This window comes from Hemitrygon akajei, chromosome 31 (assembly GCF_048418815.1).
Source record: "Hemitrygon akajei chromosome 31, sHemAka1.3, whole genome shotgun sequence".
In the NCBI taxonomy this organism is placed as follows: Eukaryota; Metazoa; Chordata; class Chondrichthyes; order Myliobatiformes; family Dasyatidae; genus Hemitrygon; species Hemitrygon akajei.
Window position 1 is genome coordinate 8796831 of NC_133154.1, and position 26964 is coordinate 8823794.

Consider the following 26964-nt stretch of genomic DNA (forward strand, 5'->3'; position numbering starts at 1 on the left):
CCACCTTCACCTCTACAGACCCCACCTTCACCACTACAGACCCCACCTTCTCCACTACAGACCCCACCTTCACCAGTACATACCCCACCTTCTGCACTACAGATCCCACCTTCACGACTACAGACCCCACCTTCACCTCTACAGACCCCACCTTCACCACTACAGACCCCTCCTTCACCTCTACAGACCCCACCTTCTCCACTACAGACCCCTCCTTCACCTCTACAGACCCCACCTTCACGTCTGCAGACCCCACCTTCACCTCTACAGCCCCCACTTTCTCCACTACAGACCCCACCTACACCACTACAAACCGCACCTTCACCACTACAGACCCCAGCTACACCACTACAGACACGCCTTCACAACGACAGACCCCACCTCCCCCTCTGCAGACCCCACCTCCACCTCTGCAGACCCCACCTCCACCTGTACAGTCCCCACCTTCACCACTACAGACCCCAACTTAACCTCTACAGACCCCACCTTCACCTCTACAGACCCCACCTTCACAACTACAAACGCCACATTCACAACTACAGACCCCAGCTTCACCTCTACAGACCCCACCTTCACCTCTACAGTCCCCAACTTCACCTCTACAGTCCCCAACTTCACCACTAGAGACCCCAGCTTCTCCACTACAGACCCCACCTTCACAACTACAAACGCCACATTCACAACTACAGACCCCAGCTTCACCTCTACAGACCCCACCTTCACCTCTACAGACCCATCTTCTCCTCTACAGTCCCCATCTTCGCAACTACAGACCCCAACTTCACCTCTACAGACCCCACCTTCACCTCTACAGACCCCACCTTCACAACTACAAACGCCACATTCACAACTACAGACCCCAGCTTCACCTCTACAGACCCCACCTTCACCTCTACAGACCCATCTTCTCCTCTACAGTCCCCATCTTCGCAACTACAGACCCCAACTTCACCTCTACAGAACCCACCTTCTCCACTACAGACCCCAGCTCCATCACTACAGACTTCACCTTCACCACTACAGACCCCACCTTCACCACTACATATCCCACCTTCTCCACTACAGACCTCACCTTCACCACGACAGACCCCACCTTCACCACTACATATCCCACCTTCTCCACTACAGACCCCACCTTCTCCTCTATAGACCCCACCTTCATCTCTACAGACCCCACCTTCTCCACTACAGAACCCACCTTCTCCACTACAGACCCCACCTTCATCTCTACAGACCCCACCTTCACCACTACAGAACCCACCTTCTCCACTACAGACCCCAGCTCCATCACTACAGACTTCACCTTCACCACTACAGACCCCACCTTCACCACTACATATCCCACCTTCTCCACTACAGACCTCACCTTCACCACGACAGACCCCACCTTCACCACTACATATCCCACCTTCTCCACTACAGACCTCACCTTCTCCACTACAGACCCCACCTCCATCACTACAGATTTCACCTTCTCCACTACAGACCCCACCTTCTCCACTACAGACCCCACCTTCACCACTACAGACCCCGACTTCACCTCTACGGACCCCACCTTCACCTCTACACACCTCACCTTCACCACTACAGACCCTACCTTCTCCAATACAGACCCCACCTTCACCAATACAGACCCCACCTCCACAACTACAGACCCCACCTTCACCACTACAGACCCCACCTTCTCCACTACAGACCCCAGCTTCACCTCTGCAGAGCCCACCTTCACCTCTACAGACCCCACCTTCTCCACTACAGACCCCAGCTTCACCTCTGCAGAGCCCACCTTCACCTCTACAGACCCCAGCTTCACCACTACAGACCGCACCTTCACCTCTACAGACCCCATCTTCACCACTACAGACCCCACTTTTTCCACTACAGACCCCACCTTCACCTCTACATAACCCACCTTCTCCACTACAGACCCCACCTTCACCACTACAGACCCCACCTTCACCACTACAGACCTCACCATCACCTCTACAGACCTCACCTTCACCTCTACAGACCCCACCTTCACCACTACAGACCCCACCTTCACCTCTACAGACCCTACCTTCACCAGTACAGACCCCACCTTCACCACTACAGACCTCACCATCACATCTACAGACCCCACCTTCACCTCTACAGACCTCACCTTCACCTCTACAGACCCCACCTTCACCACTACAGACCCCACCTTCTCCACTACAGACCCCACCTTCACCACTACAGACCCCACCTTCACCTCTACTGACCCCACTTTCACAACTACAGAACACACCTTCACCACTACAGACCCCACCTTCACCACTACAGACCCCTCCTTCACCTCTACAGACCCCACCTTCTCCACTACAGACCCCTCCTTCACCTCTACAGACCCCACCTTCACGTCTGCAGACCCCACCTTCACCTCTACAGCCCCCACTTTCTCCACTACAGACCCCACCTTCACCACTACATACCCCACCTTCTCCACTACAGACCCCACCTCCATCACTACAGACCCCACCTTCACCACTACAAACCCCACCTTCACCTCTACAGACCCCACCTTCTCCACTACCAACCGCACCTTCACCACTACAGACCCCACCTTCTCCACTAGAGACCCCACCTTCTCGACTACAGACCCCACCTCCATCACTACCGACCCCACCTTCACCACTACAAACCCCACCTTCACCTCTACAGACCCCACCTTCTCCACTACCAACCGCACCTTCACCACTACAGACCCCACCTTCTCCACTAGATACCCCACCTTCTCGACTACAGACCCCACCTCCATCACTACCGAACCCACCTTCACCACTACAAACCCCACCTTCCCCTCTACAGACCCCACCTTCTCCACTACCAACCGCACCTTCACCACTACAGACCCCACCTTCTCCGCTACATACCCCACGTTCTCCACTACGGACCCCAGCTTCACCACTACAGACCCCACGTTCACCTCTACAGACCCCACCTTCACCACTACAGACCCCACCTTCTCCACTACAGACCCCACCTTCACCAGTACATACCCCACCTTCTGCACTACAGATCCCACCTTCACGACTACAGACCCCACCTTCACCTCTACAGACCCCACCTTCACCACTACAGACCCCTCCTTCACCTCTACAGACCCCACCTTCTCCACTACAGACCCCTCCTTCACCTCTACAGCCCCCACTTTCTCCACTACAGACCCCACCTTCACCACTACATACCCCACCTTCTCCACTACAGACCCCACCTCCATCACTACAGACCCCACCTTCACCACTACAAACCCCACCTTCACCTCTACAGACCCCACCTTCTCCACTACCAACCGCACCTTCACCACTACAGACCCCACCTTCTCCACTAGATACCCCACCTTCTCCACTACAGACCCCACCTTCACCACGACAGACCCCACCTTCTCCACTACAGACCCCACCTTCACCACTACATACCCCACCTTCACCACTACAGACCCCACCTTCTCCACTACAGACCCCACCTTTACCACGACAGACCCCACCTTCTCCACTACAGACCCCACCTCCATCATTACAGACTTCACCTTCACCACTACAGACCCCACCTTCACCACTACATACCCCACCTTCTCCACTACAGACCTCACCTTCACCACGACAGACCCCACCTTCTCCACTACAGACCCCACCTCCATCACTACAGATTTCACCTTCTCCACTACAGACCCCACCTCCATCACTACAGACTTCACCTTCACCACTACAGACCCCACCTTCTCCACTACAGACCCCACCTTCTCCACTACAGACCCCACCTTCTCCACTACAGACCTCACCTTCACCACGACAGACCCCACCTTCTCCACTACAGACCCCACCTCCATCACTACAGATTTCACCTTCTCCACTACAGACCCCACCTCCATCACTACAGATTTCACCTTCTCCACTACAGACCCCACCTCCATCACTACAGACTTCACCTTCACCACTACAGACCCCACCTTCACCACTACAGACCCCACCTTCTCCACTACAGACCCCACCTTCACCTCTACAGACCCCACCTTCTCCACTACAGACCCCACCTTCACCACTACAGACCCCACCTTCTCCACTACAGACCCCACCTTCACCTCTACAGACCCCACCTTCTCCACTACAGATCCCACCTTCTCCGCTACATACCCCACTTTCTCCACTACGGACCCCAGCTTCACCACTACAGACCCCACCTTCACCTCTACAGACCCCACCTTCACCACTACAGACCCCACCTTCACATCTACAGACCACACCTTCACCAGTACATACCCCACCTTCTGCACTACAGATCCCACCTTCACCACTACAGACCCCACCTTCACCACTACATACTCCACCTTTTTCACTACAGACCCCACGTTCACCTCTACAGTCCCGACCTTCACCACTACAGACATTACCTTCACCACTACATACCCCACCTTCTCCACTGCAGACCTCACCTTCTCCACTACATACCCCTCCTTCTCCACTACAGACCCCACCTTCACCACTACAGACTCCACCTTCTCCACTACACAGACTTCACCTTCACAACTACAGACCCCACCTTCACAACTACAGACCCCACCTTCACCACTACAGACCCCACCTTCACCACTACACAGACCCCACCTTATCCCCCTACACAGCCCCAAACTTCTCCAGTACACAGACCAAACTTCTCCTGTACACATTTTCCAGCTTCTTTACAAACAGACCCCACCTCTTCACTACACAGACCCACCTTATCCACACTACAAACCCCACCTTCTCCACCACACTGAGCTCTCATTCATGTCGCCATGACCTCCACAAGCATACGTCTCAAGTTTCTTTGTTTCTCTCTGTTTCCAGGTACAATGGACTCAGTCTGCCCCTGTACTACCACCCCGAGAAGGACGATGAAACGCCTTTCATCTGCTCTCTCTCCGGAGATAACGGCATCATGGGATGTCACGAGATCCCGGCGCTGAGAGAAAACGGGCATGAATGCTGCCTGGACAAGGATGACTATTACTACTATGCTGCCTTGGGTCAGGAGCTCAACGTTACCGGGGGCTGTGTCAACTGGAACCGATACTACACTGCCTGCCAAACTGGTGACAAGAACCCTCACAAGGGAGCCATTAACTTTGACAACATCGGCTACGCGTGGATTGTGATATTTCAGGTATTAATGGAGTTCACGCCCCTCGCACATCGCTCCCTACCTGCCCATAAACCATCAGTCTTCTCCATCAACGTCCCAGTTGAATCTCACCCAGAATTACCCGCTTAAGCTGTTCTGAAATTTGACGGAGCTCAGATAACACTGAGAGATTCGACCCATTCTGCCTGATTGCTCAGTGGACGATGCCATTTTAAAGTCAAGCTCAAGTTTATCGACATCCGCACAAGTACTGTACTCATATGCACAGTAGATGTGTTGGATAACCAACATTGCAGGTAGATAGCATCAGAGGCACAACATTCACAAGAAAACATCAAGTAACCATAAGTTATACAAGAAGGATCACAAAAAGAAAATGTCCTTTGTTGTACAAAGTGTTCATAGTGTTGTGATACAGAGATAGTGATTAGGGTTGTACCAGCTGGTTCACGAACCAAATGGTTGAAGGTGGTAAGGGCCTTCAGGCTTCTGACCCTCCAGCCTGATGGTGGCTACGAGTAGATGGCATGGCTTAGATGATGGATTTACTTTAACCAAATTCAACTTACATTGGCTCTTTGGTGGGGCCTCTGCTGGACAGGGTCAACTGTTGATGTTGCGTCCTAGCTGTCTAGATATGCAAGCCATGGGAGTTCGAGATGTTTGCCCAGGTGGCGAGCTCCCCTCTCCATGCAGCTAATGAATCCAAAGTAACGGCAGAGACCGATACACTGATTAGTCAGCACTGAACTCAACAAGGGACTGCCTTAGGGACTCCAGCTCTGGATTTTCCCTCGGCGTTTGTTCCCGAAGCCTCCCCCATGAGCGGATATAGCCACAAGGCAGCAGAGGTTCGAGATCAGAGTTTTCCTTCTCCTCGATGAGCTGCTAACTCCGGCTGATGAGCCCTATCTGCCTGAAGTGACTAGTTCTAAGGCGCCAGTAACCCACCTTTGCCCTCTTGGTAGAAACAGTTCCGTTGGGCTTAGTAGCTAAGCCACACATGAAGACCAGGAGCTGGACTTGTCAGAGACTATTTGAGGCACACACCATTAGAAGCATTTTTCTAGGTAGTGGGAGCTTGACCCCATTACAACCCCGAGCTATAACAATCTCAGTCTCATAACTGATTTAATATTTTGTTCCTTTTTTGTGTAGGAGACAATTGAAGCATGGAAGGTTAACATTCTTTTATTGATACCAATTGAACAGTCTAAAATTCATCTATATAGTGTGCTTCAGTCTAGCACTGCGTGCTCACACCAAGCAAGTGAGGATCGATTTACCAACGTACCATTTAGGGGCACAACTCAGTGTCAAGAGCCTGCTCTGACATTTTAGCTTGCTTACTGCCCATTACTCCACCGGCGTTTCAGGCTGCAATGAGGATCCTCCATCTCCAGCGGTGTTCAGGACTTCCTTCATCATGTCAGTAGCTTCCTCTCGGTTTTCACTATTGTCAGTCACGCAAGTCCCGGGTGGAGACTCAGGAATACCATTGCGCTCAGATTAGGATTCTTCATTGCTGTCTCCGTAACAATTTTGTTTTGCCAGTCAGGATTGTTAACCCTGAGCTGAACTCCTCAACCCGGAGGACTGGCAGACTTGTAGACTGTCCTCTCCCCTTTGACCTGTTTGGTATGGCTGACCCGACCAAGTGCCAATGCACAAATCCCTGACTCCAGCCAGCATAGCTCTTCGGATCATTGAGGCAAGCGAGCCTCCAGACCAGGACAGAGTTGTGGTCCTTTTGAAGACCTGTGACATTCAACAAGATTATAGCCATAACCACACCCCCACCTCACATCACTCCCAACTACCCTGAGTAACCTTGCACCCTCCTCTCTTATCAACCACTGCTTTAAACACTGCTTCTGCCACCCTTCAAGGGAGAGGGCACCAAAGACTCATGACCCAAAGAGAGAGAAAATGTCACCCTAACTCTCTTAGATGGATGAACCTCTGTTTAAAGAGTGGCCTCCAATTTATTTATTCTCATAAGAAAATCTTAAATTTTTCATCCTTACTGTATTCATCCTTTCCAGCCACTTTATTAGGTACATCTGTAGACCTGCTTGTTAATGCAATTATCTAATCAGCCAATCACATGGCAGCAAGCCAACGCATAAAAACATGCAGACGTGGTCAAGAGATTCATTTGTTTTTCAGACCAAACATAAGAATGGGAAAGAAATGTGGTTTAAGTCACTTTGACGGTGGAATGATTGTTGGTGCCAGATGGGGTGGTTTGAGTATCTCAGGAATTACTGATTTCCTGGGATTTTCTTGCACAACAGCTTCTAGAGCTCCTAAACATTTTTTATGCCATGGACCAATACCAAGATCCTCCAATGTCAGAATGAAGTGTCCATTGTATCCCTGTGACCTTGTGGTTCTCCCCAGATCTCCCAGTGTTGCGTCAAGTGTCCATGCTTTCTTTCTGACCCTGTGATTCTCCCCCAATGCTCTAATACCAGTGTGAAGTGTTCATGTTCTTCCTGTGACCCTGTGAGTGTCCCTCCAACCCTCCAGTGCCTGAGAAAAGTGTCCATTGTCTCCCTGTGACCATGTAGGTTTGTTCCCGATCTCCCAGTGTCGGTGTGAAGTGTACATTTTCTTCCACTGTGACCCTGCCGTTCTCCCCCAGATCTCCCAGTGTCCGTGTGAAGTGTCTCTGCACTCCCTGTGGGTTTGCCCTTGATCTCCCAGTGCTGGTGTGACATGTCTATGGTATCCCTGTGGGTTTGCCCCTATCTCCCAGTGCCCTTGTGGAAGTGTCCATGTTCCCTCCAGGACCTTAGGAGTTCTTCAAGATCTCCCAGTGTCAGTATGATGTGTCCATTGTTTCCCATGGACTTGTGTGTTTACCCCTGATTTCCCAGTGCTGGGGTGAAGTGTTCATGTTCTTGGCTCTTCTCGAGATCTCCTTGTGCTGGTGTGAAGTGTTCATGTTTCTCCGTGACTATGTGTGTTTGCCCTGATCTCCCGGTGCCGATATGAAGTGTCTGCGTTTTCCACATGACGCTGTGATCTCTCAGTTTCCTCCCACATCTCGGTGCTGTATTGGTAGATCAATTGGCAGCTGTGAGTTAACCCTGGTGTAGGTGGGTGATAGGCGTGTGGGAGAGAATAAGTTAGCAAAGATACAAGAAATTTCCTCAGTTGCTCTGATGGGATTCCAAGCTCCTAGACCATCTGGATAGTCTCACCCCGATGAATTTCCCTCTCCAAAAACTCGTAAAGCTGCCTACATGGCGATGCGATCTGGCAGGCATCTCAGCTCAGAGTCGAAGGTTCATTCTTGAGCTCTGATGCTGCCTGTGTGGAATTTGATTTTCTCACTGTTGCTGTTTGGTTTTCTTCAGGATTCTGCAGTTTTCTCCCACACTCCAGAGGCAAACTGGTTGGTTTACAGTTTACCATTGTGTCAGTGGCTGTCAGAAGTACCAGAAGGAGGATTTGATCGGCACGTGAGAGAGAATAAGTTGCCAGACAATAGAGGAATTAGACCAATGAGATTGCGCTGCTAGAATTCACAATGGGCCGATTGGCCTCCTTCTATGTCACACTGACAATAAATAACCTGGTGTTGCAGGAGATGCTTCTTCTCCATGGAACTAACACAGCTTAGATGTAAATACAGCTTTCCTTGGTAGCTTAGGGGTTAGCTAAATGCTTTACTCCACCAACTATAGAATTGATCGGGGTTCAATTCCTGCCGCTTTCTGTAAGGAGTTTGTACATTCTTGGCATGTGAGTTTCCTCTGGCTGCTCCAGTTTCCCCCGCACTCCAAAAAGACTTACAAGCTACTTTGGGCAGACTATATTAGCGCCAGAAACATGGCCACACTTGCAGGCTGTCCCCAACGTATCTCCGGACTGTGTTGATCGTTGACATAAATGACATACGTGCAGAGGCCACATTATTAAGCACGGGGGGGGGGGAGGGGGGTGGAGGGAACCCAGTTTGATCTTCTGCTGCTGTAGCCCATCCAGTTCAAGGATCAACTTGTGCGTTCAGGGATGCTCTTCTGCACACCACTGTTGTAACGTCTGGTTATTTGAGTTACTGTTGCCTTCCTGTCAGTTTGACCCAGTCTGGCTGTTCTCCTCTGTCCTCTCTCATTAGCGTTTTCACCCACAGAACTGCCGCTCACTGGATTTTTTTTTTTTGCTTTTCACACCATTCTCTCTTATCTCTGGAGACTGCTGTGCATGAAAGTCAGCAGTTTCTGCGATACTCGAGCCACCCCGTCTGACACCAGCAAACATTCCACTGTCAAGGTCACTGATGTTTATTCTGAACAACAGCTGAACCTCTTGACCACGTCTGCATGCTTTTATCCATTGAGTTGCTGCGACGTGATTGGCCGATCAGATATTTGCATTAACGAGCAGGTGTACAGGTGCAACCTAATAAACTGGCCACCGAGTATATGTTTGGATACCTTGATGTACATGCGATGAATAAAGATAATCCTACTCTTAATCTTTTGACAGGTTATCACCCTGGAAGGTTGGGTTGAAATCATGTACTATGTGATGGATGCACATTCCTTCTACAACTTCATTTACTTTATCCTACTAATCATTGTAAGTACTCCAACATTGTAAAGAAACTTATAGCCCTATTGCCTTGTGTAGCTGTTGCTGTGGGCCCCTCTTTAAAAAGACACTTCCACATTGCATCGCCCGCTCTTGGTTGTAGTGGAAGGAGATTATACCAACGGAGAACAATAATGTGAATTATACCGTGCCTCAGGAACCAAAACTTTTGTGAAACTAATAGCAAACAAAACATAGAACATGTACTCAGTATACCAATACCAATATTGTTTTTTTATTCTATATTTTTGAATCATTTTGATGCAGATTTCCAAGTTGCAGGGCTGAGATTTGTCTCCCGATCAAGTTGAGGTTCCCAGATTGCCTGTGTGACCCATAACAGGAGCAGTTTCTCGCCAAACATGTTGGAGAAGGCTGGGAGTAATTGATGGTCAAGTACAGGAGCTCAGAGTTGATCAGGGAGATGGGGGTGAATGGAAGGCTGGAGATCAGTTGGGGGGGGGGCAGGTGGAGTTTGTATCATGGAGCTGGAGGAAGCCAAGTGTTTGGAAGGTGAGTGATGGAATTTGCCTTTGAGGGATACTAGTCCTGAACAGCAGAAAAGGTATATACTAGAAAACCCGCAGATGCTGGAAATCCAAAGCAGCACACACAAAGTGCTGGAGGAACTCAGCAGGTCAGGCAGCATGTATGGAAATAAATAAACAGTTGATGCTTCAGGTTGGACATGATGAAGGGTCTCAGCGCGAAACGTCAACTGTTAACTTTCTTCCACAGATGCTGCCTGACCCTTGTAGAAAAGGCATGTCATGATCCCTTCTGACAATCCCCCAACTGGCTATTTACCACAGGAATTGGGCCTCTATCCCCTTGTTTAGTTTCCAATCATTCCCAGGTTCCACTAACTACACACACCTGCTTTCCATCAGCAAATGCAGGATAAAACCCTGTGATCACAGCAAGGAGCTGCCAGTTCATTGATTGACTCTGGTGTGCGTATCCTTGTTTCATGGTTCTTAGGACTACCAGTTCCAAGTCTAGCATTTCTCCTGGATATTGATTCCACGCTCGCTACGTCAGCAACGCCTTTCGACTCTGTCTCATTGCCTGTGTTCTGCACTTGGGTTCATCCACTGCCACGCTCATGTAACAATATAGTTGTTTTGGGAGAGGTGAACTGCAGTCCCTTCTTTGATCAACAGGGAACATGAAAACAGAAGCAGGAGGTAGCTCAGCCCTCAAGCCTGTCCTGATCTATTCTGGCCTCAAGTTCTCTTCTGTTCCAGATCCCCAAAGCCCTCAATTCTCAATCTATTACCTCCACTGTAGATACTTCTAATGAGGAGGCCCCATAACTATCTAGGGTAGAGAATTCCTGAGAATTCACTCTCTGTGATAGGATATTTCTACACCCTCAATTTTAAATGACTGCTCCTATAATGTCTTGGTGTTCATCGAGTTTGGCAAATTAGCTCACCAGACAAGATGACCTCTTCAGTGCACAGTTGTTGGTGCTTCTCTCTGAGAGTGCTGACATTTATATAGCTCCCGTTTGTTTGCCTCGGTCCTGATTGGCTGCCCCTTCAGTTGACCTTTGAATTCTATTGGCTTGCCTTTCTTTGGCTCTTGGGGGTTTCGTGGATGGCATCTGTTTTGATATGTTTGTTTATGGAGTTATCAGACGAGAACCACGCTTCTGAAAATTCTTGTGCTGTTCTGAAAATTATGTTTTGCCAGAACCTCCATAGTGTCCCAGAAAAAGTGGTGTCCTTCTCGGTCTTCACGTACCCAGATCAGCGACAGTGTCTCTGCTCCACCTACTTGTGTTCCCATGTTAATTTCAAGCTCAACAAATACTGCAGCTTCAAATGCCTCAGTCTGAGCTACCAATATTCACCAACATCCTAACTGCACCTTATCTTGGACCTATCCTTAATCTTTTGATGCTGAAGTTCTTGTAGAGGGAGTGGTGGGTGCCTGAGACTCACTGTAGAGGTTGGGGGTAGAGGCAGATAACAGGGACATTTAAGAGACTCTTAGCTGGATATAAGAAAAATGGAGGATTATGGGCTATGTAAGAGGGAAAGGTTAGATTGATCTTGGAGTAGATTTATTTAGTTGGCACAACATAATGGGTTGAAGAGTTCATAGTGTTCAATGTTCTATGTTCAGTCATTCAGTATAGTGGTGCCCCTGTAGTTAAATTGCTGGTTATTCAGAGTCTTGGATTAACAATCCAGAGTTCAAGTTTGAGTTTAATTGTACCATATATGAATACCCATGAATATGGCTAAACTAAACAGCCTTACTGCAGGGCCAAGGTACAAATCACAGTATCAACAGTCATACACAGCACAAGAGAGCAGTAAAATACAGTCACACAACAAAAAAAAATCGTACAAGTCCCTGAGTCCATGGATGTTGCACCAGTCTGCAGTCGAGTGCAATGCAGCTTGTCTTCTGCTGAGCAGGTACTGGGGGGCAGCACCAGCTTCAGCATGGATGCAGCGCCACACCATCCCTGTCACTCCGGGGGGAGCACCCGACTCCAGCACCACCCCCTGGGCAGCCGCAAGCAGGCAACACAGCAGCTCAAGTCCCACCGCAGCAACTGTGGAATTTAAATTCAGGTTTATAACCTGGAGCAACAACAACTAATCTTAGTAATAATGACCACTTTAACTGCCAGACAGTTATAAAGCCCAGATGGCTCATTGCTGCTCATCAGATAATAATATCTGTTTTCCTTAACTGCTCTCTCCTATATTTTGAACTACTCCAGGTCATTGACTCTAAAATACTTACTGAAATATTCTAGAGAACCACTTAGTTTAAGAGTAATTAGGAATATGCTTTAAACACTAACCTTTACAGCAGGGGTTCCCAACCTTTTATATGTCATGGATTGATACCCTTAAGCAAAAGTTCTGTGGAATTGCCATGGTAATTGCTCCCCCTTCACCATTCCTTCATTCCCATTTCCCCCTCTCACCTTATTTTCTTACCTGCCCATCACCTCCCTCTGGTGCTTGTCCCCCTTCCCTTTCTTCTGTCCTTTCCTATCAGATACCCCCTTCTCCAACCCTTTATCTCTTTCACCAATCAGCTTTACAGCTCTTTACTTCACCCCACCCCACTTCCGGTTTCACCTATCACCTGTGTTGGGACGTGGCCAAATGGTTAAGGCTTTGGGTTGGCGATCTGAAGGTTGTTAGTTCGAGCCTCAGCCAAGGCAGTGTGTGTGTCCTTGAGCAAGGCACGTAACCACACACTGCTCCTGCACGTTTATAGCCCAGTGGCGGCAGTTGATGCAGTATGGACAAGACAAGATACCTTGTACTACTTCCTCCCCTCCCCCTGCCATCTTGCTCTAACTTCTCATCTTTGTTTCCGGTCCTGACGAAGGGTTTCACTTCGAAACGTTGACTGTTCACTCTTTCCCATGGGTGTTGCCTGACCTGCTGGGTCCCTCCAGCATTGTGTGTGTGTGTGTGTGTGTGTGTGTGTGTGTGTGTGTGTGTGTGTGTGTGTGTGTGTGTGTGTGTGTGTGTGTGTGTGTGTGTGTGTGTGTGTGTGTGTGTGTGTGTGTGTGTGTGTGTGTGTGTGTTGCTTGGATTTCCCACATGAGCAGATCTTCTCATTCTTCCCTTTAACCCACGGGCCACTCCTGTCCTATCAGATTCCTTTACGTTTTACTATCACCTCCCTGGTTTGCACTTCGTCTTCGCTCCACACTCACCTACCTCCCCCATCACCTGGCTTCACCATCTTGTGCTCCTTCCCTTCCCCCCCACCTTCTTATTCTGGCTCCTTCCCCTATCCTTTCCAGCCTTGATGAGGGGTCTCGGCCCAAAGCGTCCAATGTTTATTCTTCTCGGTAGATGCTGCCTGACCTGCTGAGTTTCTCCAGCATTTTATGTGTGCAGTTCTGCGATTCCAGCATTTACAATATCTCTTGTGTTTATCACTTGGTACATGACTAACATGGAGGTCACACACGCAACCTACCTTGCAACTTTATGAAACTTTAGTTAGGCCGCATCTGGAGTATCGCGTACGGTTCCGGTCGCCCCGCTGTAGGAAGGATGTTGAGGCTCTGGCGAGGGTGCAGTAGAGGTTTACCAGGATGTGCTATCAGAAGAGGTTGGGCAAACTTGGGTTGTTTTCTCTGGAAAGGCAGAGGCTGAGGGGAGATCTGATAGAGGTTTATAAGATGATGAGATGCTTAGTACCAGAGGGCATGCATTTAAGGTGAGGGGATAATTTCAAAGGAGGTGTGAGAGCCAAGTTTTTAACACAGAGTTGTGGATGCCTGGAATGTGCTGCCTGGGATGGAGGCAGAAGCAGATACATTGGAGACTTTTGAGAGACATTTAGAGGGGCACATGAACGTGAGAAAAATTAAAGGACATGGCCATTGTGTAGGCAGAAGGGATTAGTTTAGTTGGCCATTTGATCACTAATTTAATTGGCTCAGCACAACATTCTGGGCCGAAGGGCCTGTTCCTGAGCTGTTTAGCTCTGTACTATGCTCTATGTTCTATGATACGCATGTGTGCCTCATGTTAGAGACTAGAGACCTCCGGGAAATTATTGTAGTTTTCTGCATGTTATTCATGATTGTATTATTAGGCAATTATATTATATCTGGGTGCTATCCTGACATTAAAATATACCCATTCAGAAGTGAAAGCAGGGCTACAGGTTCCCATACTGATCCTAGAGGAAATGTTAAAATCCCTGATGTACGATCTGGAATGCATGGTATAGTTTAATCCAATGTTGTCTTTCAAAAAGACAGTGTGGAAACCATAGGCTTCCTCCTGTACTGTGTCACTGCATGCCCTACCAAGCCTTTGATGTGAGTGGGGGCCCCCTCCATGCTGACTTAAAACAGCAAAAGATGTTGATGTTGACATCGACACACGAACTCTGAGAATATCTCCAGCTTCTCTCTGCAAGGCGACGACCCACCCTGGTCCAAGGGGCAATTTACTTACAAACGGAGTTGGGGATATGGGAGGAAGCCAGTGAGGCTAGAGATGTCCCCATGAACTTTGTTAGCTTCGTAAACAAATATATCGAAATAGACGCCATCTTTGAACCCCTAAGAGCCGAAGAAACGCGAGCCAATAAAATTCAAAGGTCACCTGAAGGGGTAGCCAGTCAGGACCGAGACAAGCGAACGGGGGCCCTATATAAATGCGAGCGCTCCCAGAAAGAAACAGCAGCAAGCGCGTACTGAGACTGTCACCTCGACTGTGGGTGGAATGTCTACAAGCTAAATGCTAACCTCATCAAACACCACAACAAATGCCTGAATCTGAGCTACCAATATTCACCATATTTCTTAATGTATATATCATTCTACACAACTTGTTTTCTTTGGTTGATTGGTTGCTTTCCTGTCTTTACTTATTTTATAGATTTTTTCTTAATTACATTGTATTTCTTTATTTTCCGATAAATACCTGCAAGAAACGAAATCTCATGTATGTTATATAAGTTTTCATAAGTGTAAGTTATATACCATTGGGGGGAGGATGGTGCAAGGCAGAAATAGGTTGGTGGGGAAACAAATAAGTTCAAAGTTACTTGGCCGCACAATCATAAGTATGAAGTGAGTAGAGCGGGGGGAGGGGGGCTAAGCACACAGCCTTGTGGTGCACGTGTGCTGACTGAGATTGTGGAGGAGATGCTGTTGCCAATCTGAACGGACTAGGGTCTGCAAGTGAGGAAATCAAGGATCCAATTAGACCAGAAGACCCCTTCTGAAGGTATCATTAGTTTTGAGGGGATGATTGTGTTGAATTCGGAGTTTTAATCAATGAAGAGCATCCTGATGTATGCATCTTCTCTGTCCAGATGTTCTGGAGCTGAGTGAAATGAAATGGTATCTGTTGTTGACTTGTTGTGACGATATGCAAATTGGAGCGGGTCCAAGTCACTCCTGAGGCAGTTGAGTGATTTGGCAGTACAGGAGTTGGTATAAAGATGGATCAAGATTAGTCCTCGGAGATGACAGCAGAATATTACCATCTGCTGGTGCCCCAGAGCGTGGGAGCAGAGAAAGAAATTAATTTTAAGATATTAGCTTTATTTGTCACATCCCCATTGAAACATACAGTGGAGTGCATTGTTTCTGTCAAATAAAATATGCAAGGATTGTACTGAGAGCAGCACAAGTATCGCCAGCATAGCATTGCAAACCCGTTGTAACCATATCTGTTTGGAATGTGCAAGGACGAACCCAGGGGAAACCCACACAGTTGTGGGGAGAACGTGCAAACTCTTTACAGACAGTGGTGAGAATCGAATCCCCGTCGGTGATCCCTGGCACTATAAAGCAATTGTGCTAACCGTGTCTCCCACAGTACATGCGCCAGATTACGCTGTGAAGTGTCCGGTCCAAACATGATTTGACACTAACTGATTTGGTCAATAATTTTTAAACGAAGTCAGTGGAAAGAGAAGTGAAACAAAATGTGTTGAGTGAGACTAGTTGGGCGAGTTGCATCAAAGGACCAGCATGTCCTGCGACACACACAAAATGCTGGTGGAACGCAGCAGGCCAGGCAGCATCTATAGGGAGAAGCGCTGTCGACGTTTCGGGCCGAGACCCTTCGTCAGGACTGACTGAAAGAAAAGATAGTAAGAGATGTGAAATGATAGCAGAAGACCGGAGGGGGTGGGGTGAAGCCAAGAGCCGGAAAGGTGATTGGCAAAAGGGATACAGAGCTGGAGAAGGGAAAGGATCATGGGACGGGAGGCCTAGGGAGAAAGAAAGGGGGAGGGGAGCACCAGAGGGAGATGGAGAACAGGCAGAGTGATGGGCAGAGAGAGAGAAACAAAGGGGAGGGGGGAAAAGCTAAATATATCAGGGATGGGGTAAGAAGGGGAGGAGGGGCATTAACGGAAGTTAGAGAAGTCAATGTTCATGCCATCAGGTTGGAGGCTACCCAGCTGGTATATAAGGTGTTGTTCCTCCAAACTGAGTGTGGCTTCATCTTGACAGTAGAGGAGGCCATGGATAGACATATCAGAATGGGAATGGGATGTGGAATTAAAATGTGTGGCCACTGGGAGATCCTGCTTTCTCTGGCGGACAGAGCGTAGGTGTTCAGTGAAACTGTCTCCCAGTCTCCACAGTCCTGTGAACCTACTCCTGCATATTGGTCTGCACAATCTGTTCTTTGAGCCAGCAAGTTGCTTAAGCCACTGCTCCTTATCCACAGGTGGGCTCCTTCTTCATGATTAACCTCTGCCTGGTCGTCATAGCCACGCAGTTCTCGGAGACGAAGCAGCGGGAGCACCAGCTTATGCAGGAGCAACGGGCCCTCTACTTCTCGTCCAGCACGCTGGCCAGCTTCGCCGAGCCGGGCGACTGCTACGAGGAGATCTTCCAGTACGTGTGCCACATCCTGCGCAAGGCCAAGCGGCGGACGGCGGCGCTGTACGCCAGCCTCCGCTCCAGGAGCCAGGGCAGACGACAAGCACCCACTGACCTCAGCATCTGCCAGAACAAGTGCGGTAGGTTGGCAAGGTTCTTGCCCTTGCCTTGTAATGTACCCCCACACTCTTTTAATCTGCTGTTGTAAGACTATTGAATGATTCCCTGGTATGATAAGATGAACTCTTGACATCACAATCTACTTCAATCTTGCACCGTATTTTCTACCTGCTCTGTACTTTCTCCATATATTATGCAGGACAAGTTCTTTTCATTGTACTCAGTACATGTGACAGCAGTGAACGAATTCCAGCCCCAGATACAGTTTACCCAAAGTGCAAACTCCTTGTTTTCCAGCATTTCAAAAATCCTGCAGGTGTCGGAAGTCGGAAATAAAAACAAAAAAACATCAGAAATTGTCAGCCAGTCAGGCAGCATCCGTGGGGACAGAAACAGAGTTATTGTTTCAGGTCAACAACCTTTCTTCAGAACTGGGTAAAGTTCGAGATTAGAATCAGGTTTATTGCCACTAAAATATATATTGTGAAATATGTTGTTCTGTGGCATTGGTACAATACAATGCATAAAAATTATTATCACTCACATTAGAAGATGAATGACATTGGTCTAGAGATCCTCTGGTGTCGGACAAACTTCCCGTGCACTCCCTGGTAAAAGTTATTTGGGAAACTAATCACAAAATAAGGAGGGCACTGGGCAGATACAGGAGACGGAAGACACTAAAACCTGGAGCAACACAAAATGCTGAAGGAATTCAGTGGGTCAGGCAGCATCCACGGAGGAAAACGGACAGTCAACATTTCGGGTTGAGACCCACCATCTAGACTGGTGGGGGGCTCTACCCAAAATATTGACCGGCCATTTCTCTCTCCACGCAGTAGGTGCTGCCTGATGTGCTGAGGGGTACCAGAGATTTTGTCTAATATTTGGATCAGAACCGGTGATAGGCCATGCATCTGAAATATTAACTCTTATCCTGACACAGGTGCTGCCTAACCTGCTGAGAATTTCCAGCATTGTCAGTCTTTCCCTCTGTTCAACCAGTAATGAGCCTTTCATCTCCTAAGATCTTGTCTCCCTTGCATGCCATCTGTCTATCTGCACTACACTTTCTCTAAATCTGTAATATCATATTTGCAATCTGTTTCTCCTTCTACCGCCACAAGGTACACTCAGTGGCCATTTTATTAGATACCTCCTGAACCCAGTAAAGTGGCCGCTGAGTGTATGTTCACGGTCTTCTGCTGCTGTAGCCCATCCACTTCAAGGTTTGACACGCTGAGCATTCAGAGAAGCTCGTCGGCATGCCAGTGCTATAATGCAAGGTTATTTGAGTTACTGTCAGCAGATTGTACTGTCAGTTACAATCAGCAGAAAACAGCTGATTGGGCAATCGAGGTCAGGTGACCTTGCAGCTTGCAAAGCTCAAGCAAATAAAAAGAGGGAGAGCTCTAGCAGAGCGGCCTGTCAGGAAGTGGCCTGGTCGAGGGAAGTGCCTGGTGTGAAAAGTGCTAGTCTTTGGCTCGAGAGTCTTCGGCGAGGAGACTACGCCAGGCACAATTGCAGAGGGTGAAGACATGACCGCTAAGCTGATTCAGTGTGCTACGTGCATGATGTGGGAGGTCAGGGACACTGATGGTGCCCCCGGCTGCTACAGCTGTGGAAAGTGTGTCCAGATTCAGCTCCTGAAGGAGCATGTTGCAGCACTGAAGAAAGAACTGGATGACCTCAGGTTTATCCACGAAAACGAGGGTTTTCTGGACAGGACCTACAGAGGTCGTTACACCGAGGATACCGGAAGAGAGAAAGGGGGCGACGATGAGGAAGGAAAGGATGCTCAAAGTACAGGAGACCCCAGGGGATGTACCTGTCGTAAACAGGTTCACCTTCTTGGAAGCTGTGAGGACAGAAGATACTGCCAGTTTGAGAGGCGGACAGGTCTGTGAACCGAAAATTGGTGCAGAAGCAGAGCCGAGGAGTCAGACATCAGGAAGAGCCGTGGTAGTAGGGGACTCCATAGTAAAAGGTACGGAAAGGGGTTTCTGCGGCAACAGGCGAGATTTAAGGATGGTGTGTTGCCTCCCTGGTGCTAGGATGCAGGACATCACGGACTGATTGCAGGGAATCCTCAAAGGTGAAGGTGAACAGCCGGAAGTGGTAGTGCATGTCGGCACAAATGACATCAGGAAGAAGAAGAAGAAGGATTTTCTGCAGCGAGACTTCAGAGAACTCGGATGAAGGCTGAAAAGCAGGACTTCAAGGGTGGTTATCTCTGGTTTGCTTCCAGTTCCTCGTGCTGGAGAGGGCAGGAACAGGGAGATAATGGATCTGAATGTGTGGCTGAGGAACTGGTGCAGGAAGCAAGGATTTACATTCTTGGACCACTGGGATCTGTTTTGGGGTAGGGATGAATTGTACAAAAGGGACGGGTTGCACCTTAATAGGCGGGGGACCAGCATTCTGGCAAACACGAAGAAATCTGCAGATGCTGGAAATTCAAACAACAACACACACAAAATGCTGGTAGAACACAGCAGGCTAGGCAGCATTCTGGCAGACAGGTTTGCCACTGCAACATGGATGTGTTTAAACTAAGTAGTGGGGGTGGGGGGGAGGGGATGAACTGGAAATATAAGGATGGAGTTAAAGGGAAAGTGAAAATAAGAAAAGTTAAAAAGGACAACAGAATCAATGGAGTAGAATGCTCAAGAAGAGATCATACAGTACGGCCAAGTGAAATAGGAATTGATATGAAAGGAGAGGGGAGTACCGAATTAAAAGTATTATATATGAATGCACGAAGTATAAGGAATAAAGTAGATGAGCTTGAGGCTCAGTTGGAAATTGGCAAATACGATGTTCAAGGATATACATCTTATCGAAAGGACAGACTGACTGGCAGAGGGGGTGGGGTGGCTCTGTTGGTGAGGAATGATATTCAGTCCCTTGCAAGGGGGGAACATAGAAACAGGGGATGTAGAGTCAGTATGGATAGAACTGAGAAATTCTAAGGGTAGAAAGACCCTAATGGGAGTTATCTACAGGCCCCCAAACAGCAGTCTGGATGTAGGGTGTAAGTTGAATGAAGAGTTAAAATTGGCATGTCGCAAAGGTAATGATACAGTTGTCATGGGGGATTTCAACATGCAGGTAGACTGGGAGAATCAGAATGGTACTGGACCCCAAGAAAGGGAGTTTGTGGAGTGCCTCCGAGATGGATTCTTAGAACAGCTTGTACTGGAGCCTACCAGGGAGAAGGCAATTCTAGATTTAGTGTTGTGCAATGAACCGGATTTGATCAGGGACCTTGAGATAAAGGAACCATTAGGAGATAGTGACCATAATATGATATGTTTTAACCCACAATTTGAGAAGGAGAAGGGAAAATCGGATGTGTCAGTATTACAGTTGAACAAAGGGAACTATGGAGCTATGAGGGAGGAGCTGGCCAAAGTTCAATGGAACAATACCCTAGCAGGGAGGACAGTGGAACAGAAGTAGCAGGTATTTCTGGGAATAATGCTGAAGGTGCAGGATCGATTCATTCCAAAGAGGAAGAAAGATCCTAAGGGGAGTAAGGGGCGGCCGTGGCTGATGAGGGAAGTAAAGGGCAGTATAAAAATAAAAGAGAAGTATAACATAGCAAAGATGAGCAGGAAACCGGAGGACTGGGAAGCTTTTAAAGAGCAACAGAAGATAACAAAAAAGGCAATACGCCAAGAAAAAATGAGGTACGAAGGTAAACTAGCCAAGAATATAAAGGAAGATAGTAAAAGCTTCTTTAGGTATGTGAATAGCAAAAAAATAGTTAAGACCAAAATTGGGCCATTGAAGACAGAAACGGGTGAATTTATTATGGGGAACAAGGAAATGGCAGATGAGTTGAACAGGTACTTTGGATCTGTCTTCACTAGGGAAGACACAAACAATCTCCCAGATGTAATAGTGGCCAAAGGAACTAGGGTAAAGTGTGAACTGAAAGAAATTTATATTAGGCAAGAAATGGTGTTGGATAGACTGTTGAGTCTGAAGGCTGATAAGTCCCCGGGACCTGATGGTCTGCATCCCAGGGTACTTAAAGAGGTGGCTCTAGAAATCATGGACGCATTGGTAATCATTTTCCAATGTTCTATAGATTCAGGAACAGTTCCTGCTGATTGGAGGGTGGCTAATGTTGTCCCACTTTTCAAGAAAGGAGGGAGAGAGAAAACAGGGAATTATAGACCGGTTAGCCTGACGTCAGTGGTGGGAAAGATGCTGGAGTCAATTATAAAAGACGAAATTACGACACATTTGGATAGCAGTAGAAGGATCAGTCTGAGTCAGCATGGATTTTTGAAGGGAAAATCATGCTTGACTAATCTTCTGGAGTTTTTTGAGGATGTAACTATGAAAATGGACAAGGGAGAGCCAGTGGATGTAGTGTACCTGGACTTCCAGAAAGCTTTTGATAAAGTCCCACATAGGAGATTAGTGGGCAAAATTAGGGCACATGGTATTGAGGGCAGAGTACTGACATGGATTGAAAATTGGCTGGCTGACAGGAAACAAAGAGTAGCGATTAACGGGTCCCTTTCGGAATGGCAGGCTGTGACCAGTGGGGTACCGCAAGGTTCGGTGCTGGGACCGCAGCTGTTTACAATATACATTAATGATTTAGGTGAAGGGATTAAAAGTAACATTAGCAAATTTGCTGATGACACAAAGCTGGGTGGCAGTGTGAAATGTCAGAAGGATGTTATGAGAATGCAGGGTGACTTGGACAGGTTGGGTGAGTGGGCAAATGTATGGCAGATGCAGTTTAATGTGGATAAATGTGAGGTTATCCACTTTGGTGGCAAGAACAGGAAGGCAGATTACTATCTAAATGGAGTCAAGTTAGGAAAAAGGGAAGTACAACGAGATCTAGGTGTTCTTGTACATCAGTCAATGAAAGCAAGCATGCAGGTACAGCAGGCAGTGAAGAAAGCTAATGGAATGCTGGCTTTTATAACAAGAGGAATTGAGTATAGGAGTAAAGAGGTCCTTCTGCAGCTGTACAGGGCCCTGGTGAGACCCCCACCTGGAGTATTGTGTGCAGTTTTGGTCTCCAAATTTGAGGAAGGACATTCTTGCTATTGAGGGAGTGTAGCGTAGGTTCACAAGGTTAATTCCCGGAATGGCGGGACTGTCATATGTTGAAAGATTGGAGCGACTGGGCTTGTATACACTGGAATTTAGAAGGATGAGAAGGGATCTGATTGAAACATATAAGATTATTAAGGGATTGGACACACTGAAGGCAGGAAGCATATTCCCGCTGATGGGTGAGTCCAGAACTAGAGGCCACAGTTTAAGAATAAGGGGTAGGCCATTTAGAACAGAGATGCAGAAAAACTTTTTCACCCAGAGAGTGGTGGATATGTGGAATGCTCTGCCCCAGAAGGCAGTGGAGGCCAAGTCTCTGGATGCATTCAAGACAGAGTTAGATAGAGCTCTTACAGATAGCAGGGTCAAGGGATATGGGGAGAGGGCAGGAACGGGGTACTGATTGTGTATGATCAGCCATGATCACAGTGAACGGCGGTGCTGGCTAGAAGGGCCAAATGGCCTACTCCTGCACCTACTGTCTATTGTCTGTCACCTTCCTGTCAGGTTGAACAAATCTGGCCATTATCCTCTGACTTCTCTCATTAACAAAGCATAGTCACCCACAGAACTGCCGCTCGCTGGATTTTTTTTTGTTTTTCACACCGTTCTCTGTAAACTCTTGAGACTGTTGTGTGTGATGTTTGATCTGAACAACAACTGAATCACTCGACCATGCTTTGATGCATTGAGTTGCTGTCACGTTATTGTCTGATTAGATAGTTGCATTAACAGGCAGGTGTTCAGGTGCACAGGTGTTCAGGTGTATAGGTATACAGGTGTATAGGTGTTCAGGTGCATGTGTTCAGGTGTACAGGTGTTCAGGTGTACAGGTGTTCATGTGTACAGGGAGCCTAATAAAGTGACCATTGAGTATATGTATTTATGGCATGATATACAGACAGCACACAAAGCAAAGTTTTTCACTGTTACTTCCTACATGAGACAACAATAAACCAGTACAAATACCTAGCGAGATCCTGTTCTTCCAGATAACTCCCACCTGAATTCTCTGCACAGCTCCTTTTCGGGATTAAGCCTCTCTAACCTCTCATTCTGTCACCAACATTGCTTCTGTATTTCCCTCTCGGAGATGCTACCTGACCTATTGAGTAGTTGTAGCATTTTCCAATTTCCATTCTGTCCATGTAGCTTCTATCCTCACAGCATGAGCATTGATTTCTCCAACTTTTAGAAATTACTCCCCTCGCCCACTTCTCTTCTCTCTTTTCTTGGTTCCCCTCTTCCCCCTTCTCCTGACTTGTCCATCCTTTCTCCCATGGCCCACTGTCCTCTCCTATTAGATTCCTTCTTCTTCAGCCCTTGACCTCATCCATCTGCCTGTTTCCTTGCTTCATCTCTCTTCTACCCATCCAACCACCTTCCCCCTCACCTGCATCTTGTACCCTCCATAGATGCTGCCTGACCTGTTGAGCTCCTCCAGCATGTTGTGTGTGTGTGTGTGTGTGTGTGTGTGTGTGTGTGTGTGTGTGTGCCTGTGTGTGTGTGTGAGTGTGTGTGTGTGTGTGTGCCTGTGTGTGTGTGTGTGTGTGTGTGTGCCTGTGTGTGTGTGTGTGTGTGTGTGTGAGTGTGTGTGTGTGTGTGTGTGTGTGCCTGTGTGAGTGTGTGTGTGTGTGTGTGTGTGTGTGTGTGTGTGTGTGTGCCTGTGTGAGTGTGTGTGTGTGTGTGTGTGTGCCTGTGTGTGTGTGTGTTGCTTAAGATCTCCAGCACCTGCAGAATCCTTTTTGTTTCAAATTTTATTTACGTGCTTTCAGAACCTCATAGCAGCCCAAGGCACTTCAGATTCAGAGCTTGTGACGACAGTCTATCTACTGTTGTAAACACAGCAGCCAGCTTGTATGTACCTAAGAGCAGTGAACAGTTAATAATTTGCAGACAAAGTGATCCAAATGATTTGATTATTTAGTCGCATTAAAAAAGATGCAGGCTAGGCAGTATCAGTGGACAGTTGAACTTTCAGTAGAACTCTATTGAGAAGCCGACAACGTCAAAGGCTTTCTCTACTTCTTTAGCTCTTCCAGACTTTATTGAGTATTTTGATTTAAAATTAATTCAAATTGCCCAAGAGTTGTAGAGTTATACAGTATGGAAGCAGGTCATTTAGCCCATCTCAACTGTGCCGACCAAGATGTCTACCTGAGCAGGTCCCATAGGCCTTGGGTTTCCTAACCTGGGGTCCACAGACCGCTTGCTTGACGGTATTGGCCCACAGTATATAAAAGGTTAGGAACTACTGCTCTGAACCATTCCCACCCGTATACCAGTGCTGTGCTGTACTGTTTTCTGCTCTATGTTTGAACTGTTCAAAATGATTCACTTTGTCCTTGATCTCCTGCAATCTCTAGGGCAATGTGATTCCTCTGTAACGTAGATCAATCTTCACACATTTTTCCTGTTAAGATTCAAGTTTCAAGAATATTTAATGTCACTTCCAGTACACAAATGTAAAGGGGATGAAATAATTGTTTCTTCGGATCCGATGCAGCACAAAAGGACAGAATAATAATAAAAAAACACAATAAATATAAATACGTAAAATCGCTTATATAAAGTAGGTGATTGTATGTCCATAAAATGTTTATATTTCAGTTGACTGACAGAAAATGATAAAGTGGTGGTGGTGCAGTGTGTGGAGGGGTGGGTTAGTGGGTGTTGGTGTTGATCAGCCTTACTGCTTGGGGAAAGTAACTGTTTTAGAGTCTGGTGGTCCTGGCATGGACGTTATGTAGCCTTCTGATGGGAGTGAGATCAATTTCTTCAGAGAATTAATCACCAAATTCTTAGTGAATCAGGCAGCATCTATAGAGATAGAAGCAGAGTTATTTTTCAGTTCAATGACCTTTCATCAGCACTGGGAAAAGTTTGAGATTGGAATTAGGTTTATTATCACGGACATATGTTGCGATGTAATTCTACCCATAGTCTACAGCTTTTAAAGAAGTGCCTTTTAAATCTTTCCACTCTCAAGATTAAGGTTTAAAGTTCAAAGTAAATTTTATTATCAAAGTGTGTGTGTGTGTGTGTGTGTGTGTTGCCATATACAACCCTGAGATTTATTTTCATGTGGACCATATAACCATATAACAATTACAGCATAGAAACAGGCCATCTCAGCCCTTCTAGTCCTTGCCAAATGTTTACTCTCACCTAGTCCCACCGACCTGCCAAAACCCTCCATTCCTTTCCTGTCCATATACCTATCCAATTTACTTTAAATGACAATATCGAACCTGCCTCCACCACTTCTACTGGAAGCTCGTTCCACACAGCTACCGCTCTCTGAGTAAAGAAATTCCCCCTTTGGTTACCCCTAAACTTTTGCCCCCTAACTCTCAACTCATGTCCTCTTGTTTGAATCTCCCCTACTCTCAATGGAAAAAGCCTATCAATGTCAACTCTATCTATCCCCCTCATAATTTTAAATACCTCAATCAAGTCCCCCCTCAACCTTCTGCGCTCCAAAGAATAAAGACCTAACTTGTTCAACCTTTCTCTGTAACTTAGGTGCTGAAACCCAGGTAACATTTTAGTAAATCTTCTCTGTTCTCTCTCTATTTATTGGACATACCCAATAAATCTATAGAATAATAACCATAACAGAATCAATGAAAGACTGCCCAGATAGGTTATTCAACCAAAGAGCAGGAGACACCAAACTGTGAAAATATAAAAAGAAGAAATAATAACAATAAGTAAATGAGCAATAAATGTGGAGAGCATGAGATGAAGAGTCCTTGAAAGTGAGTCTATTGTTTGTGGGAATATTTCAATGAGGCAAGAGAAGTTAAATGTAGTTATCCATTCTAGTCCAAGAGCCTGATGGTTGAGGGGTGATAACTGTTCCTGAACCTGGTGGTGTGAGTCCTGAAGCTCTTGTACCTCCTTCCTAATGCCAGCAGTGAGAAGAGAGCATGGCCTGGGTGGTGGGGATCCCTGATGATGGATGCTGCTTTACTGCGACAGCATTTCATGTACAAACGTAGATGTGCTTAATGGTTGGGAGGACCTCCCCTGTGTCGGACTGGGCCGTATCCACTACTTTTTGTAGGATTACTCTCCTTGGAGACAAAAGAAACACTCAGATATTCTTTCCAGGTCACGGCCACAGGAGCTGCTACGGGTTCTCAGTTCAATGTCCCATCCGAAAATAGAACACTTCTGACGATGCAGCAGGAGCTTCAATCTCGATTGTTGTCTTTAAACGTACAGAACAGGACGAGCTTAAAATATGTGGCTCTGATGTCGGAATGCAGCCTGCTGAGTCACTGATGAATATGACCAGCATGTTGTGACCGCTTGGTCCCCAATCAATCCCTGTTTGATCAAATAACTCAGCAATCTGCTTTCGCTATTGTAACAACGTCCTCTAATGAAAGCAACATTCTGTGGCTGCTGGGAATTTCCAATGGAAAGCACTAGTCGAGTCAGGAAACGTTCATCGAGAAAACACTATTACATTAGATTAGGTTGATTTATCACATGTGTATCAGTATTCAGTGAAATGTACCATTTGCGGTAACAACCAACACAAATTAAGGATTTCTCGGGGCAGCCCACAAGTGTCAGCACCAAAGCAGCATTCCTACAATACATTCGTATTTCAGCTTGATGACTCTTCATCAGAACTAGAAATGTTG

At 47.1% G+C, this 26964-nt stretch overlaps 1 protein-coding gene across 2 annotated transcripts in view; it reads left to right on the forward strand.

Moving 5' to 3' along the window:
- Nucleotides 1-26964, forward strand: part of LOC140719391 (voltage-dependent T-type calcium channel subunit alpha-1I-like) — a 542293-nt gene that overhangs the window by 289681 nt on the left and 225648 nt on the right. For both annotated transcript variants that reach the window (XM_073034006.1, XM_073034007.1), the window contains exons 5-7: nucleotides 4848-5163; nucleotides 9643-9735; nucleotides 16944-17238. In XM_073034006.1, coding sequence (XP_072890107.1) covers nucleotides 4848-5163; nucleotides 9643-9735; nucleotides 16944-17238 — 704 coding nt within the window. The remainder of the gene's footprint in view (nucleotides 1-4847; nucleotides 5164-9642; nucleotides 9736-16943; nucleotides 17239-26964) is intronic.